This window comes from Aythya marila (genome assembly GCF_965140915.1).
Source record: "Aythya marila genome assembly, chromosome: 4".
NCBI lineage: Eukaryota > Metazoa > Chordata > Aves > Anseriformes > Anatidae > Aythya > Aythya marila.
In genome coordinates, this window is record NC_139045.1 from 5,789,080 (window position 1) to 5,806,664 (window position 17,585).

Genomic DNA, 17,585 nt, shown 5'->3' on the forward strand with positions numbered 1-17,585 from the left:
GCCAAACCCCTGGAAGCCATTATTGTCAAGGTTCATTATTGACAAAATCATGGCTTTCTTTTGCTAAAGATTTGTGCAGCTTGGACCATACAGAATTGCCATTTCCACTTAAAGCATCGTTACATACAAGAAACACAAGCCCTAAGCAACTCATGGCCTCTTCTCCCATTGATGTATGAGATGATTTAGATGAGTAAACTCCCACCAACACTACTGTTGGTTATACACAATCTCCTTCTAGGCATCAATGAGAAGAAAACCACCTCTTCCCCCTGCCCCTCCCCAGCGCCTTGCATCTCTGTAAATAGATGGCACAGCACGGATAGACAGTCTGGAAGCTCATTAAGACAGAAGCAGAAGCAAATACAGTACAGATTTCTCCACAACAGTTGCAAGAAGGCAGCAGCATGCACAATTTCCAGCAAAGCATCTGGTTATGCCTGCATCTGCTATTTCAGCTTGTACAAGCTCCCCCCTCTTTCTCGCAAGAACTTCCTGCAGCAACATGCACTTCACTGGGCTGGACGAAATCTAAATGCTACTCTGACATCTTCCAGTCGACATTTCTTAACAGCACAATGCTTAAACAAGGTGTAAACTGATGGCTTGACTTCTATTTTTACTAATGGGCTATTGGATTGCATAGCTTCTTGACTGTTCTGTCCCTGAGCTCTTAAAATTCATTGTGGTTTTATAGTAAGGTGGTGGGAAACTGCTTTGCTGACCTATCCTGGCTCTGTTCTAGGGGGAGAAGACTCAAACCTCAGCATAGGCAGATAACCAGACTGAGTTACAACATGGACTCTCTAAAAGAGCACACTCATCTTCTTGATCCCCTTTAAGGATGGGCTTTATTGACTTTGTTAATGTTTAAGGAGACTTCAACAATGTCATCAAATAACAGCACTATTTGTTACATCTATGTTCAGTGGGATTTTATTCCCGTTAAACATCTATTGCTGGTCAAACTTTCTGTCCACTGGACAAACTCTCAGAGTACCTCTGTTGACCTCAACACTCATGCAGACTCTTGCCAGCAGAGTATCTGACAGTAAGTCAGCATCAGTTTATGGAAGCTGTAGATCCAAGCTTCTATTTTGTACACGTGTGAATGCAGGAAAAGAAACCACATTCGCCATTGCCTCCAGCAAAGGAGTTGTCCAAACTGTAAGCTAGAACAAGAACTCGAGTAGATTTCCATTGTTTTTCTGAAAAATCTTACTCAACTTTTAAAAGCTATGTTAAAGAAATAGTATCTCTTTCTGCCAGGTCTTATTTAATAAAATGAGTTTAGTTCTTGGCTCTTAAACTGCAGGTGAAATTGTGAAGCAAAAGGCAGCTTACATCCTTAGTTCAGCTTGACTACATATAACTAGCACACAAATGACTTACAAACAGACATGCAGCCAAGTACAAAGCAGGTGTATTTTGTCCACGAAAGGCACGCACATGTGGAAACCATTTTTATAGCTTCTGAAAGAGCTACAGCACTTCTTGTAAGCCAGCTAAAAGCAAGGCAGGTAGCCCACTAGTTCTAGGAATGACTTTCAAGGAGCCCAGCCAGATCAGTGGCAAAAACATCCACAAGGAACTAACATGTTTCCAATAGCCCCTAGCACAGCTTCTTGGGAACTAAAGGGAAGAGCTTATACTAAAGAACAAAAAGTATCACATTCCTTCTCACATACACCTCTGCATGAAATCAGTGTCTTTATTATCCCGTATTTTAGTTTCCTGATAAACTAACCAGGTTCCAGAGTCCAGTATATGTGTGTGGGGTGTGTGTGTGAATTCACAGGTCATTTCCCTACAGTGGGCTGGCAGCCAGGGTCAGTCGAGCAGTAGTCCAAGGGTTTTCCTGCTATTTGGCCCACCTCTGACCTGGCAGACGCTTGGACAACAAAGGCCCGGATTATCCTGCCCTTGAGAAACACTCAGGGAGAGAGCCATCCTTACAGAAAACTGTCACGGACGTTGATTAGGGGGACGAGATGATGGGCTTCAGCAGAGCTCCTAGACTACAGCGGCTAGACTACTGAAATTACCAAGGACTGGTTTTCCTTCTGAAGTTGACATTTCTCATCTGTCTCAAAGAACCTGAGCTTCAGCCCTACCACTGCTGGAAATTCTCTTCACCTGGGTGTTTCAAACCATGAAAATTACTGCTGAATAACACATTAAAAAAAAAAAAAAAAAAGTTGAACTAACTTCCCAAGGCATTTTTTTTCTGCTGCTGTGGGGGAAGAAAGCTTGGTTTTCCCTTACCCAAGTAAATCCCATCAGCTGGGCAACAATATGAGATTTTTGAACTAATTTCAGTGGGGAAATTTGACACCTGACTTTAAAGCACTGATGACGTAAGTCCGATGGTGCACAGAATCAGCTCAGATGGCTCACAGAATCAGTGATGAGGTTTCTTCACATGAACTCAGAGTTGTTGCTCAAATTGCTGCTGCTTCCAAATTAGCCTTTTTACGCACCAGGTTTAATCAATAAACCCATTCAAAATCTCAGAAAGGCTACTCAATTAAGTCATAGGATATATCCACCATTCTAATTCTAGCTTAGGCCACTAAGTAAGTGTAGATGGTTTTTCACAGAATCACAGAATCACAGAATTTTCTAGGTTGGAAGAGACCTCAAGGTCATCGAGTCCAACCTCCAACCTAACGCTAACAGCCCTCCACTAAACCATATCCCTAAGCTCTACATCTAAACGTCTTTTGAAGACTTCCAAGGATGGTGACTCCACCACTTCCCTGGGCAGCCTGTTCCAGTGCCTCACAACCCTTTCAGTGAAGAAGTTCTTCCTAACATCTAGCCTAAAACTCCCCTGGCTCAACTTAAACCCATTCCCCCTCGTCCTGTCACCAGGCACGTGGGAGAACAGGCCAACCCCCACCTCGCTACAGCGGTTTACAAGGACTCGATTTACAAGGACTTAGAAAACCCAGTGAAGTTATTTGAGATACATTTGTTCAGCACCTTTGAAAATATGGCTATATTGATATCAATCTAAAAATGGATCTAGCTGCCTAAACACAGATCTCACTTGGTGTTCATAACCCACAAGGAAGAAAAAATCCAACATGTTTCAAAATTTGTGATTATTTCAGTTGGAGGGACACCTTCTAAGTGCATTTGCTGAAGCAGCCAGGAGCATTTGGGAAGGCAATTTTATATCACCATAGAGGCAGTATCTCTATGAGCTGTTACAGCTGATACTGACAGGCTTTGGTAGTGAGTTAGAGAGATCAGATCTACATGCACTTCCTTACACCTACAAGTCTTGACTGGTATAATTTATTAACAGGAGAGAGGATGTTTTAAAGGTGGAGTATAAATGGAAGGAGGGGCCTGATTTTGACTTCTTCCTGCATGTTTGTAAGAGTGAAACAGACAGCTGGGTTATGCTGACTTATGTTACTAAGCAGCACTAAGCACAGTTACGCTGCATGTACACCCATATGTCAAAGGGACATAAAAGGAAATACGCCAGGCTTCACCAAAGCAGGTTTACCTAGCACAATTCAGCTTCAATTTGCAATTTTACAGATGGGCTACAGATCATGAGCGTGGCATTACCATGGCTTAATTAATGAGTTACCACTCGTCAGCTGAGCCACACTCCTATCCTGTTAGAGCTGATGTACACAGACTTAACCCTCCTTCACAGTTAAACCATCACCTTACACCATGCTCTAAGCTAACAATTTTCTCCTCGATAGCCGTGGGCATGCGGCAGGCCCACGCGTGCCTGGTGGAGCAGCCAGCACAGCTCAGCTGGGCAGCAGGAAATGTGTCCAAGTGTGTTTGCAACTGCTTGCCTGTGGCTCATCACGGCTCAGAGGCCGTGTGGTAACTCTAATCTGGGACAACTCCGCCATGTATCGGGCCTCTAATCTTGCTACTCGCTGTCTCCAGCACTGCTTTCACCTTACATTTGCTCTTGGTAGGATAAACTCAAAAGCGATTGGGGCATCCGCAGCAGATGATGAATGACTAAACAGGTGAGAGTGCAAATGTGCTGCAACACTTGCAGGTATAACAAGGATGATTCAAACCACTTAGTTTGATTATAGCAGTTCAATCCCACTAATAAAAAGCTCAGCATTGTTGCCTAAATATTTACTGCTTCATTTTTGGACTCACTTTTAAACTGGGTCTCACTAATCATTTTTAAGTCTGACCCTATACTTATTTTCATTGCATAAATACTATTTATTCTAGAAATGGCAAAGGAAACATATACTTAGTACAGAAAGTCTAAAATTTACGCCATTTATCTTTGGGCCAGGACTAAGAGGCTTGCCTTTCCCCATAGAGCAGGAGAAACAATTGTGTACTTGGCTTTCTGGAAAATTTTCAGTGATATCCCTTTGTACAGTAAAGCACTCAAGGCTGCCTTTGAGGCCAGGAATGCCGAATGCCGCCTTGCGTGTGAGGTTAATCCTTCACACTGACTGCCACATTCCCAAGGTGGAGAGCTGACTACAGATTTTCTATTTGGCTGCCAGCACTAGGAAGATTCACTTTCATTTAGCGTAATCTCCCCCTCTGTGATATGACTGGAATTTTCACCACCCACAACTGGGGCAGGCTTCCTTGCTTTATTTTTCTAGGAGCTTGGCTCCCGTTTCAGAACTAGAATGAGCAGCTAAGTTTTGAGTAAGGTCTTCACCCAGATGTCTAGGACTCCTCTAAAACAGCAAGTTCCGATAAAAAAAAAAAAAAAAAAATCTCAGCACCTGGGTGAAAGAAAAATGGAAAAAAATATTTGTACACCTAAATGACAACTGTATTCCTGTCAAAGTCTGGTCCCGGCTACTGGAGATGACCACATAAAATCCATCTTTGCACTCCTTGGAAAAGTGCATGGAGGACAAATCTGTAAGTAATGAACTTAGGCACCGTAGAAGGAGATGAGAATTCACTTAGCTTTAGCCTTAAAAAAGGAACATTTATGGTACCTGAAAAAGTTGGAAATCACTGCAAGTGACCTTACTGAGAAAATTCAAAGACTAAAAAATAAAAAATAAAAAAAAGACTCTCTGGATGTTATGTCTCAGTTTTGATTTTTAGTTGTGATTTTTTTTTGCTAGTATCACTTTACGCTATTCCCATCTCCCAAGACTACAAAAACTGCAACTCCAAATCAGACTTTGTAACAGCCTTTGTAACATTTTTTCAGTGCAAATTATTGATACTTGTCAGATAAGTCCTCGTAGCCTCAAATCTTTAAATGCTTAACAATTTTCAAATGTGTGTTATAATAGACAGACATAAATTCTATTATCTCTGGACCAGCTTCAATCAACCTACTTCACAGTCTCCTTCCTTCTCTATAAATGTTCATGCTAGTGAAAGGACTATTTCTGCTACCAACCCCAGCTCTAAAAATCAAAATGACTCATGACACAGGCTGAGATACTGATCTGAGAACTTCACGTCTGAAAACGGTAGCAGGTATGTTATATTCCAAAAGTACTTTGCCTAGCTTTTTTAATTTTTTTTTTAACCAGTCATCTTATATACCTATTAAACACTGGGGGCTTCTAACACACTTGGAAAGGAAGGAGATGGTCTTGCTATTTACAGATTTGAACAAAACCTTTGCTGAGAGTCTATTTGCATTGCCAATGCTACTTCTGTCTTTTGTCTTTCTATCAGCCGCCTGCCTATAATCACTGTCCTGCAGACTATGCAGCTAATAATTCAATACCTGTTTTCCTTTAAAAATGGCTTGGCGGAAAATCATCTAGTTAGCAGACAGTTGCATCTTAATCAGAAAAGCAAGAACCAGTATTTATAGGTTTACTCCTGCAAAAGCTTTGGGGAAATCACTCATGTATGTACTGTTAGGCACATGAGCCAGTGTTCCCAGAATCAAAGCTTATAATTTTAACAAGCTGAGGTCTCTGTGACAGTCCTAACACTTTTTGCTTCTACACAGTTCTAGCTGCCACCGTAGAATACTTTTTGAAGATGCTGTTAATGATGAGGGCTTATCTATCTCACTACCCTGCAATTATATTGAGGATTCTAAATAGATGTGAAAATCTCAGAGATGCTCTCTTCACGTGTGACCCAATAAAAGGATGCTGTCAGGCTGATTTATATAGCCTTAGTTGGGAGTTACTGAAATAACATTTGAACTTAGCATCAATTTGAATATTTCCATTAACTTTTTAAATGAAATGCCAATTATTCAAGATTTCCTTCTTGGATATAAATATTCCTGCCTGCATTGCTTGTAACATGACACTGTGGTGTTACGTCATGCTATTAGGCCAGAGGACAAAACGAAACAGAAACAAAATAAAAATTCACACATTCTCCTTGCCTTAAGCAAAGTTTACCTTCCTTGATTGCAATCAGTTTTAGAACTGTTAATAATAGACTGAATTTTAGCCTGACAACATCCTTTCAAGTAGATCAGACTCACACATGCAAAAGCCTGTGCCCTGCAGTATAAAACTGTGTGTGAACATGTGAAAGATAGGACTAGGTGTGTACAAGCCTTTCCTAGGAGTGACTAGAAGCCCCAGCAGCGATGGTACTCACGTTGGCAATGTCCCCAAGCCAGACGGGCCCAGCCCCAGCAGCAGTCAATTCTACTTCCAAAGCGGCACAGTCCTGTGGAAGAGACTATTTGTCTGGGCCACCTGAATGAGACATTTCAAAAAAAAGTCTGGTGAAATGTTTTGAAACCGTTCCATATTAAGAAAAACAAATGAGAAAAAATAATAATAATAATCTTTCCTGCACAGAGGTTTTTGTGGTAAACAAGAACTGCTCTGAGTTGAGTCTGTGATATTCCTGTCATTAAAATAGCGTGTAGGTCGGAAATTGTAAACAGCTATAGGCAAGGAAGAGATAATTCGGGTAAGTTTGTAAAGCCTGAACCAATTCACGTTTGGCAATATGCTCACTGCTGCCGCTCACAGGGCTAAGCAATCCCAGAAGTTTGGATCTATGATGGGAAATAAAACACCATCACAGAGTTTCAGCATTGATATTTTTCGCAGCGTATCGTCACATTTTCTCACCGAAGGAAAAAAAATATAACCAAAACTAAAGCTTCTCGTGCTGTTAAAGCGTATAAATGCAAAAGGAGAGCTAGCGCAAGAGCGAATAAACGCAACAAGGAAAGAGAGAGCATGGTCCTAGGCACTTCCAAAGTATTGTCGGGAGTTGTTAATGCTTTTTAAGGACACACGGAGCGAAGCAGCAGTGCAGCGGAGCAGAGCCGAGGGAGCAAGGTTTGCGGAGGGTCCCAGCCCTGCTCGGAGCATCCCGCGCGGCGCCCCCGCTACACCTGACGCGGCTCGGCACCGGGCGCAGCCTCGCCAAGCCTTCCCTTTCACCTCGCTTCACGTTAAAACTTGAGCTGCGAGCCTCCTCCGCCTCTCGTTTCCAGTGCCTCGAGGCGTCAATAAAGCGATCTGATCTCCCCAGCACGCCAGGCGCTTCGGTTTTAATCCCGATTATGGGACGGGTTGGACGGAGGGAGCCCCCCGCCGCCATTTCGCACCCCGCCGCCCGGCTCCCCTCAGGGCTCCGGCTCCGGCTCGGCCGTGCCCGAGGCGCCCCCCGCTCGCCGCCCCGTGCCCTCGGGGCTCCTACCTTCTGTCAAACTCCCCGGCAGCCCCCAGGGAGAGGCAGGAGGCCAGCAGCAGCCGCAGGGAGAGCTCCATGGCCGGCGGGGCTCCCCGCCGCGCCGCCCCGGGACGGCGCCGCTGAGGGGACGGGGAGCGGGAGCGGCACCGTGAGGGGGCTCCGGCTGCCGCCGACCCCGGCCGGGCTGCGGAAAGCTGAGGAGCGGCGGCAGCGAGCCCCTGGGTGCGGAGGAGGCGCTGCTGAGGGGCGGCGGCGCCGCCCGCAGCCGGTGGGGGCGCCCGGTTTCAGGCCGCCCGCCTCCGGGCCGCCCGCCTCCACGGCCCGGCCCCGGGGACACCCGCAGCCAGGGGGCTGAGGGGGGACGGGGAGAAAGGGGGACGGGTTGGGGAGAGGTTGGTGATTTTGGGGTCCTGAGGTGAGGCAGGCAGCCCCCCCCCCGGAGCGGAGTCCGTGTGGGAATGTTAAAGGGTAACGATGTGGCCTTCTTTTGCCCGCCTAAGTTCTCCTAGTAAAATGCTTTCCAAGAGAATTGCAAGGTTTGTGGTGTTTTGTTATGGCTTAAATACTTTTTGTAGCTCTCCGATATTGGCATGTGACAGAGTCCCAGCCCCTGTCCCAACAAGCAACAAGTTTCCACATGACCCACACACCACCACCACCAGTGGTCACTCCAGCTGTGTGCTACACAAAAACCCTAAAATACAGCAGTCAGGGCCAGTTCATTTCTCTGAACTTTTGAGACTTACTGAGGGACACTTTTAAAGAAAACTTGTCACCAACTTAGGGTCAAGGCTGCTCTGAGGTCTCTCTGATCGCAGACAGACGGGCTAATAGCTTGGACCACATTGCAGCAGTGGTTTTGATTTGTGCCCGAGTCAGGGCTAATAAGGCTCATCAGCTGTTCTCACAAAGGGTCAGGCTACAGCTCAGACCCCGAAAAGAAAGATCTTCCACTTTGCGCTGTACCACAAAGCCAAACACTTTACAGAGCACTGAGATGCCCGCTTCCTGAAAGAAGATTGCAGGCTTCAGGGTCCAGCTGGGAGTTCTGCTCAGAGCATTTTGCACCTTCAAAACACAGATATTCAAGCGACACGGAAACAGTACAGAGCTTTTGCACAAAGTATGAATTGTGCTGGTGAGCTTTGTAAAATTACACCTTCTCTCAGAGCAGTTTTACCGCTTATCGCTGGTTATCGCCCTCCTCTCTTTCACTTAATCTTTGTCATCTTTTCAGGACCATACTTTCCCTGTGCTAAGCTTTCTGTCCACAGTCTCAACCCAACACTGTTCAGACACAGGAAAAAAAAAAAAACTGTCAAGAACTGATGATTCTGCAAGATGCTTGTTACCTGTGCTTGGATAGCAAACCCCTGTGGACGACTTAGCTAGAGACAAAAACTACAGCAGAGACCAAACTTTGTTCCCTTCATCCACATCAGGAGAAGCTGATAACCAAAGACTGAAGGCAATAACGCAGTAGCATTTGGGAAAGACAGGAGAGCATCTGGCTGAGATTAGATCCTTGCTGAAATATAGAGTTGATTTCCAGCTCTTGACTGATTGATTACATTTTTCCCCCACTCACATACGTGATGTGGGATCATCCCACAGCCCTTGCAGAATAAATTTATTGTCAGGATTTTATGGGCAAAAGGAATAAATCCTACATGTGATAGCAACAGGGATTTCTCTCTGGTACCAGCATCTGGTTGCATCTCTCCAACACACAGGAGGAAAATGCCTACAAATTACACTGCAACCAAATTCAGGACAGGCGCCTAAAACAACATTTCAACTTCATTGTGAATAAAGGTCTAGGGCAACCTGACACTTTCCCTCAAATGTCCAAAAGGACATGTCAAAGTCAAATCCATTCACACTACTCTGCATTTTGTAGTGGTACTTAAGTAATAAGCAACTTTTAAGCACATGCTGCTCCTTTAAAGCGCATATACTCACAAATGGTAATAAGATTGTTTAATCTCTCCAGCCTGCACTCAGTATTTCAGATTTCCTCTGCAGTGTTTGGCACTCTTGTATGTTAATACTAGTGTGCTGGTCGGACGTGGTGCCTACTTCAATTAGGCATGTCTGCTGTTGATTAACTTCTGCCGTCTTTACAATTTGTTTTGGAATATCAGCCTGAAAATAAAATAAAATAAATTACCAGATGCTGGAAGACCACATGTTACACTTCCATACCCATCGATGGGACTAATATCCAACCATTTATGAATTCATTTATTTTGGCAATGCTTTATCAATGTCAGGGAAGTTTTCTTAACAAGGTAAGATACACTACATTAAGAGCAGAGGAAGAGTCTGATGCACTTGGTGATAAGAAAGCAGAAAGTAGGGAAATGCTCTGAAGAGTGGGGCTTGCTAGCCCTAGGGATGGTAAAGGTGGTGGTGACAACCACTGCTTCTGGAATGGTGAGCATTACTGTACAGTCATGCAAAGCATGCAGGAGTATGTTCAATATACCACATAGTAGAGTAGCTGGTATTTCTCCCCCCAAAGTACACCAGTGTTAAACTTCATTACATAAGTTGCTTACAGCATTATTTAACTGCTACTGTAAGTACCATCAACTAAGAAAGAATGTAAGCAACAAGAAACCCAGTTATAATTAAATGATGCTCACACAGGTTCATTTCATTAGAGAGAACTTCCTTCTATGCCAGGGAATTGTTCCGCATGCACACCACTTTCTTTTAATTCAGTAGGAGTAGGCTGAATGTCCAGGCTGTCTCAGGGTTAAAAACTTCAGCTAAATAGAGGTTTCTAAGATATTCCTTGTGGATGGTTTTTCTTGGGGGGGAACTTCTGGAATACTCTCTGGTATTGACTAGACAAGCAATATTAAGAAAAGAGAGCTGAAGAGATACCAGTGGTGGGTATTTTAGAATGACAAATATTGGTAGAGATTATGAATGGTAGAATATGGTTGATAGGACAAGTCATACAGAAGCAACTTCAAATTTCATCTTCACTGTTACAGGCAGCTGTAAATTAGACATAAATGCAGTAGTAGCAGACACCACCTTTGGCCAATCTACGGTCAAGTAACTTTTCTTTGAGGGAGGCATTAGTTACCTCTAGCAAAATGCCCTTTTAAACATTAATTTCCTCTTTGGTGTCTTAAAATGCATTACAAATATTAATGAAGTCCTCTATTCAGCTGAATCAAGCCATACTTTCTGTGACTCTCAGTTTACATAAGCAGACATTAAGGAACAGAAAGTGATGTTTCCCACAAATCAAGTCATCTGTCATCAAAGCAGAAACAGACCTCCTGTTTTCCAATTTCATATTTAAACCACAAATCCATCATTCTGTCTAAGTATTCCAGCCTCACTGAGGCTAAGTTAACCACAAATACCACGCTATCCCAAGTCACTAAATCACACTATGGCACATGTGTAAAATACGGTGTACTTAGTCTGTAGTTGATGGCATACATTATCGTATTCTCCACTTGTGATGCTAAAACATGCCTTCTTTTGGGGGAAAAAAAAAAAGAAAAAAAAGGGAAAAAAAAGTCCAAATTATCTATGAAACTTTCAATGTCACTACTTTTCTTTTGGGTGATGAAATTCTGCTTTTCAACCAAATTTAACATTGTTAAGTATGATAAATACTTAATATACTTAAAAGTAGTATTATCTCAAGCATACACTAGGTGACAACCTCTGTCAGTGCCACCCTAATAAGAAAACTGTGAGGCATCAAGAAGATCCAGTAACTGCAGCTAAATCTTGGTACTCTACCTCTTTCTCAGTAAATTTACCTAAAAGGGTAAAGTCATCAAAACTATCAAATGTTGTAGTATCAATTGCCTTCTGTACAGATCTTGCATCTTGTCTTACTAATTATTTGCTTTTTGAAACAGGCTTTTTCAACACATCCTTCTCATGTTTGTACAAAATCCTTCTTTAAAACTGTGAGTGGTATTTGTGTTGATGTTTCCTGCATTTCATTACAGCGTGAGCTGTACTTCTTCTCCCCTATAAATAAACAATTTTCTGTTCAAAGCCCAGTAAAATTCCTTATTCCCTTTTGTATATATCTTTTGAACATACAGCTACTTGATCAATTCTTGTATCAAAGGTGTTTTTCATTGAGGACAAGAATTATAATCCCCCAAACTTAATGTTATCCTATTTATTAGGAATTTGTTCTACTTAGCCTCGCTTGAAGCACACCATGATTGAATACATCAAGTGCAGATTTTTCTGTAAGAGACATCTTCATCAGTACAGTGAGGGACAGCACAGCCAGCTTTACAAAATTATGGCAAACTGCCTGCACTGAGAGCAGCCTTGTGCACCCTGCTGCTCTCAGTAATGCTAGCAATGAATGGGATGCCACTGTTGGAGAACATGGGTTTGAGAAGTTTTGTGTTTTGTTGTGTTGTTTTTTTTTGTGAACAAAACTATGGACTACCTTCCATTGATCCAGACTCGCAGGCTGTCACAAAGGCAGAACTGGGATGAGTTCTGCATCCAAGAGAAACAATTGTGAATGCCTTCACAGACTGAGCAGAAAAACGTGCATATGACCTCTGATGCTGTCTGAAAAACAGAGGAAGAGAAGAAAGCGTTAGAAATCTGTTGAATAAGTGATTGACACGCTATTTTGTTCCGTCAGCACTGAATAAAATGCCTCCAACAGTACATTAGCATCGTTACTGCCTGCTCCAGGTGGGTCAGCTCTCGCTCACTGCTGTAGTTCAGTCAGCCTTTGGGAAAGCCATCACAACAAACCAGCTGGGCTCAGTGATAAGGATGCAGGGCTGTTTCCTAGGGAGCACAGCTTTGTCATACTTCTGTAAAGGGGTTTTCCAAACAATCTTTGTAAGGCCCTACTGTTCCCTTAACACGATGAATTCAACACAACTCCTATAGCTTTACGGCTTGTTACGCAAATTGTACTACAGCTCCCCATAGAATCATAAAATAACCCGAGTTGGAAGGGACCCATAAAGGTCATCAAGTCCAGCTCCTGGCACCACACAGGTCTACCCAAAAATTCAGACCATATGACTAAGAGCACAGTCTGAATGCTTCTTAAACCCCGACAGGCTTAGTGCTGTGACAACGTCCCTGGGGAGCCTGTTCCAGTGCGCGACCACCCTCTTGGTGAAGAACCTTTCCCTGATACCCATGTCCAGTTTTAAACTCTGCAGCCAGTGCCTGACACCGTTTCCTTTCCTCTGGAAAGGAAACACTTCAATGCAAGAAAACTGTTCCATGCATCACTAATGCATCATCACCTAAATATTTCATTATCACCTCTGTGAGCTGTATGTATGCAAACCTGGTGGTCAAAATGAGAGAAGAAAACTGAGGCACAAGTGAGCTGTTTAGGATGATAAGCAATTAAAAAATATTACTTACACGGTAAAAAACACACAGTCTGGAACACCCCTAATCAACAGTTTACTGCCTTTTTCATGGGCATGAAGTGGATAAAAACTTTCTGTTTAACAATATTAAAGGTTGCTGACAGATTCTTAAAGAAAAAGCAAAAATCAAGTCATCAAATTACTATCTATAACAAAGTAAAAATATAAAGAATAACACAACGGGGGAAGAGCCACAGATGTCCTACAGAAGATAACAATAAAAAAGCTGTTAAGAATCCCAAAACCACAAGGACGTGAGCTGAAACCAAACTTAACCTCACACTTTCTGCTGTGACTTTAACAAAAGAAAAAGGCAACGTTAACTGATGGGATCTCCATGAAGACATGTTCTCAACCACAGTTCTAATGTAAGCTAATTTAAAGCAAGCAGGCTGTTTTGTAGGTTACCTGAAATAATCACAGACTTGAGTTTTCTCCTTCTGCTCAACCTTCATGTGTCCAGACTGCAAGCTACGGCTTCTTCGACTGCTTAAGAATTTTAACATAAAAGAACAGCCGTACATCAGCCTGAAAAGTTATCAGAATCATCTTTTGGACAAAAGAAGAAAATGAGATCAATCTGGCACAGCATGGATTCAATTGATTCTGCCCATGAAATACACTCCTAACAGCAAGAAATACAGTGGTAGATGCAGAACCAGAAGGAAATGATTTACAGTAGCCTAAGAAAACAGCCTTGACTACCACGCTGTTTTTATAACTTTGTTTTTCTCCATGTCTTAGACTCATTGCCAATATCAGGAAGGGAAAAAAAAAAAGTTGCAGACCCATACACTAATACAGGTACGCTGTCTGACAATGCCTTTCCAGGGAAAAAGTGATCAAGCACTATTTGCATCTGATTCTTTGGATTGTTTTTCTTTTTTCATACTGAACCTGAATTGCTGTGTAAACTCCAGTAAAGATGGAATAAATTAGGTTAAAATATATATATCACTCTGGGTTCTGGCATTCCTTCTGTTTCAGTTGGTTTCAGGCGTTGCAACTTCAGTTGCCTGAGCTGTAGCTATGTAGCGAGATGCATTTTCTCATATTGGTTGCTGATAAATCGACTTAGACCTACCGACCTGAAGGCGTTTACATTGCTGTTCTCCAGAAAAAAATGGGCTTGTCTAATTCATTGAATTGCTTCTTTAATTTCCATCTTGTTTTGCCATGCAGATAATTCCTATGTGGGGCATAATTCCTAATTCCTGAGATGTGGGGCAAGTGGGGGTAGTAGGCAGGAAACATATTACAGCTAGTCAAAGGGAAAGCTTTCAGGTAATTACAATAACGATTGACCAAGCTCCTCTGTTCAACTGTATGCAACTGCAGTGTCCAAAAGAACTTTTAACAGTTCAATTAAGATGGACAGTCGATAATTTCTACTGCTGTTTCACAGAATGGTTGAGGATGAAAGGGACTTCTGGAGGTCACCTGGTCCAACCCCCTTGCTCCAGCATTGCTGCATAGGTCTGCTTGCCTGGGTCCATGTTTGGAGGACTTTCGAGCATCTCCAAGAAAGGAGACTTCACTACCTCTCCGTTCAACCTGTGCCACTGCTCAGTCACCACCTTCGTAGATTTAAAAAAAATAATAATAAAAATATATTTTCCTGACAGTCACACAGTACCACCTGCATTTCAGTTTGTGCCCACTTCCTCTTGTCCTGTCACTGGGCACCACTGAACAGAGTCTGGCTCTGTCCTCCCTGCATCCTCCCCGCTCTCATTTGGGCTGTCATTTTTCATTCAGCTGTAACTACTTAAATACCATGGAGACGCCTTTCAAAACCCATCAAATATGAGCAGAAAAACCCCAGCAGCTGTTGGAGCAGCTGCCCCTGCCAGCATACAACCCAAACAGAGCCTAGGACAGTAGATGCAGCTCTGGAAGTCCCATGCTGCAGGGAATGCCCCAAGGCTGGGAGAGGTTTTCTTTCCTGCAGGAGGCGTGTGGATGCTGAAGAGCTGCACCACCAAGTGGAAGAGTTACCACAAAGTCAGCAATTTGTGCAATATCAGAGGCAATGAAAGAGATAGACAGGATCCTCTCCAATATAAAAGAGCTTCAAGAGCCCCAGGCCCCAACTGCAATGGAGATAGGCAGAGTCTATCCCTCACATAAGATAAATAGTTCAATATTATGTCAGCAAAGGTTTTTAAATGGTAATGGACTGGGACAATCCTGGGTCAGGTCCCCAGATTCTGTAAAATACATAGCTCTACTAACCTCAGTGAAACTAACCATTTTTATTATTAAAGTTTTCATATGTTTTAAGTCAAAACCAAAACAAGATCCAATAGAAGTACAATCTAGCAACAGTTGCATACAGCACGTGGCTGGTATGGTGATTATTGTATAGCTGCTGCAAGCCTTTTAATGCTTTTCAGCATTACAGGGTTTATTTGTGGTTTTCATTAGGTAGGACGTGAGAGACTTCAAAATGTCCATGGAATTCCTGTCTTCAGAATACGCTATGAGAGACAAGAGGATGCAAAAGATTTACGATGGGTTTAAGTGCTCAGTATGAAAGGAAATGAAGCAGTTTCTGGGTTATCTACAGGTCTGGTAAACAGTTACTGACTCTGCTAAAACACTGCAGTAACATTCAAATTTGCTTTGTAGTATGTTTTTGAAGCTGTATATTCAAAAACAGTATCTCTAAACAACACTTCTGAACATTTCTACAGGTTTGTATTGATACTTTTTGAGAGGAGACGATAAATTTGGGGCTCAGTTTTAACATACAATTGGACACGTGCCTCAACTGTCGAAATGAGCCAGCATTCTCCTTAACTGAGATCTCCATAAGCTAGAGAAGTACCGTAGTTCTGGCTGAGATGGACTGGGAACTGCAGACAAAGTTTTTTTTCGTCAGGAATAAAGATATCCTGCAGTAGAAAAAGTGAGAAAATTTCAGGAACAGAAAACAAAATGTGACTGCTTGTGTGAAAGGAGAGGGAAAACCTAAGAAAGAGGCTGGAGCAAATCTGCTGACAGTTTTTAGATCTGGCTTGCAGACCACATCGAAATGTTCTAGGACAAGCGAAAAAAAGTCCAAATTTAGAGGGCCCTGTAAAGCTTTAAATAGCAGAATCCACAGGTAACAGAATTAACGACATAATTAATGGACAGGCAGAAGATGAAGCTAGCACAAAGGGGTAAGAGTTGAATTCTGCCACATTTAAGAAAGTGTTTTCTTCCTTGTCTCTTGAACAAAAAAGTATTTTGTTCTTGTCTCTTTACTTCTAATTCATAAATAACTGACTGGTAACCGTGCTTGCTCAAGTAGGGGAAATATTACAGCTGGAAGACAGAGAAGAAAGTGCCTATAAAAAGCTCTACCTTCTTTCAAGAACTATAGCCTAAAATACTCTGAAATATTTTGCAATGATCTGAATAGTGTAATTGTTAATCTTCAAACTCACAAACTGCCAGCTCTCCATGGCAGAGGGAAGCTACAGAGATAAATGAGCTGTCATTTTTCCTGTGAGTGCAGATAAAGAATGTCAGCTGCCCACCAGAAAATTAGACTGGCAAGCTTGCATATGTCTCAGTTGTTGCTTTTAATGAAGCTAAAAGCAGTGACCATATAAAGAAAAAAGGAACACTTTTAAAGCATCTTAAATCAGGAAGCAATCAAATTAAGTCCACTTAAAACATCAGATTTGTTAGAACTGTACATGACATTAAAAATGCTAATCTCTGGTTCTTGGCTCCCAGAAGGTCACCATTTTAGGGCTCAAACCAAGAAATATTTGAGCCCAAACCTAGCTGTATCGAACTTTTAGTTCATTTACTTTATGGATCGTTTCTCCAACATCAACAGCATCGCTGACTTGAATAAAAAGTAAGGTGTGCGCACATTTGTAGGGCCATTCTACACATCATATGCAATCCCAAAGAACACTGCATCGGTGCGCTACAAAGATGTTTCATTAAGCAGACAGGTCATGGAGATACTACAGAGTCCTCCTGCATGTAGGAGCCTGACTGATTTTCTCACGCTGACAGCACAACGGGCTCTGAAGTTCAGCTTGGAATTAAATTAGCATCTTCTGGTCTGGATTATTTCTTTCTATTCAGTTTCAAGGGTGTCAACTGCAGCTTCAGATTGCTTGGTTCAAAACAGAAAATTACTAAACAAAGAAAGGCATTTTTTTAACCTTCCTAAATATGTGGAAAATGCACATAGGGGAGACAGACAGCACTTACAGAAACCCTGCTATGCTTCAGGTAAGGCACGAGTCTAGTACATTTGATCATCTAGGCACAGAAGTGCTACTGTTCTACCAGAGCCTGAGAGCAATAGCTAACAACTTCCTCTAACTGCTTTCTGCACTGCATTGACTCCTCTCTGTAGATGGAGGCAGGTATTAAATCACAACGATTTTGTGCACATGTATGCCTATATTTTCATGGTTAACAGATGATCTTGAAAAAGACAAAAGCATTTTTCAAGATCAGATGCACGAGACTGACTATCCTGAAAAATGTTTAAACTAAATTTTCTGGTGATACAGCAGCAAGTTCTGAATTAGGATGCAG

The 17,585-nt window shown here is 42.4% G+C and overlaps 1 protein-coding gene across 2 annotated transcripts in view; it reads right to left on the reverse strand.

Annotated features, from left to right (window-relative positions):
• Positions 1-7,887, reverse strand: part of NPNT (nephronectin) — a 48,429-nt gene extending 40,542 nt beyond the window's left edge. For both annotated transcript variants that reach the window (XM_082759772.1, XM_082759771.1), the window contains exons 1-2: positions 7,627-7,887; positions 6,565-6,665 (exon numbers count right to left, since the gene is read on the reverse strand). In XM_082759772.1, the coding sequence (XP_082615898.1) occupies positions 6,565-6,665; positions 7,627-7,697 (172 nt within the window). In that variant the 5' untranslated portion in view covers positions 7,698-7,887. The remainder of the gene's footprint in view (positions 1-6,564; positions 6,666-7,626) is intronic.
• Positions 7,888-17,585: the final 9,698 nt, after the last annotated feature.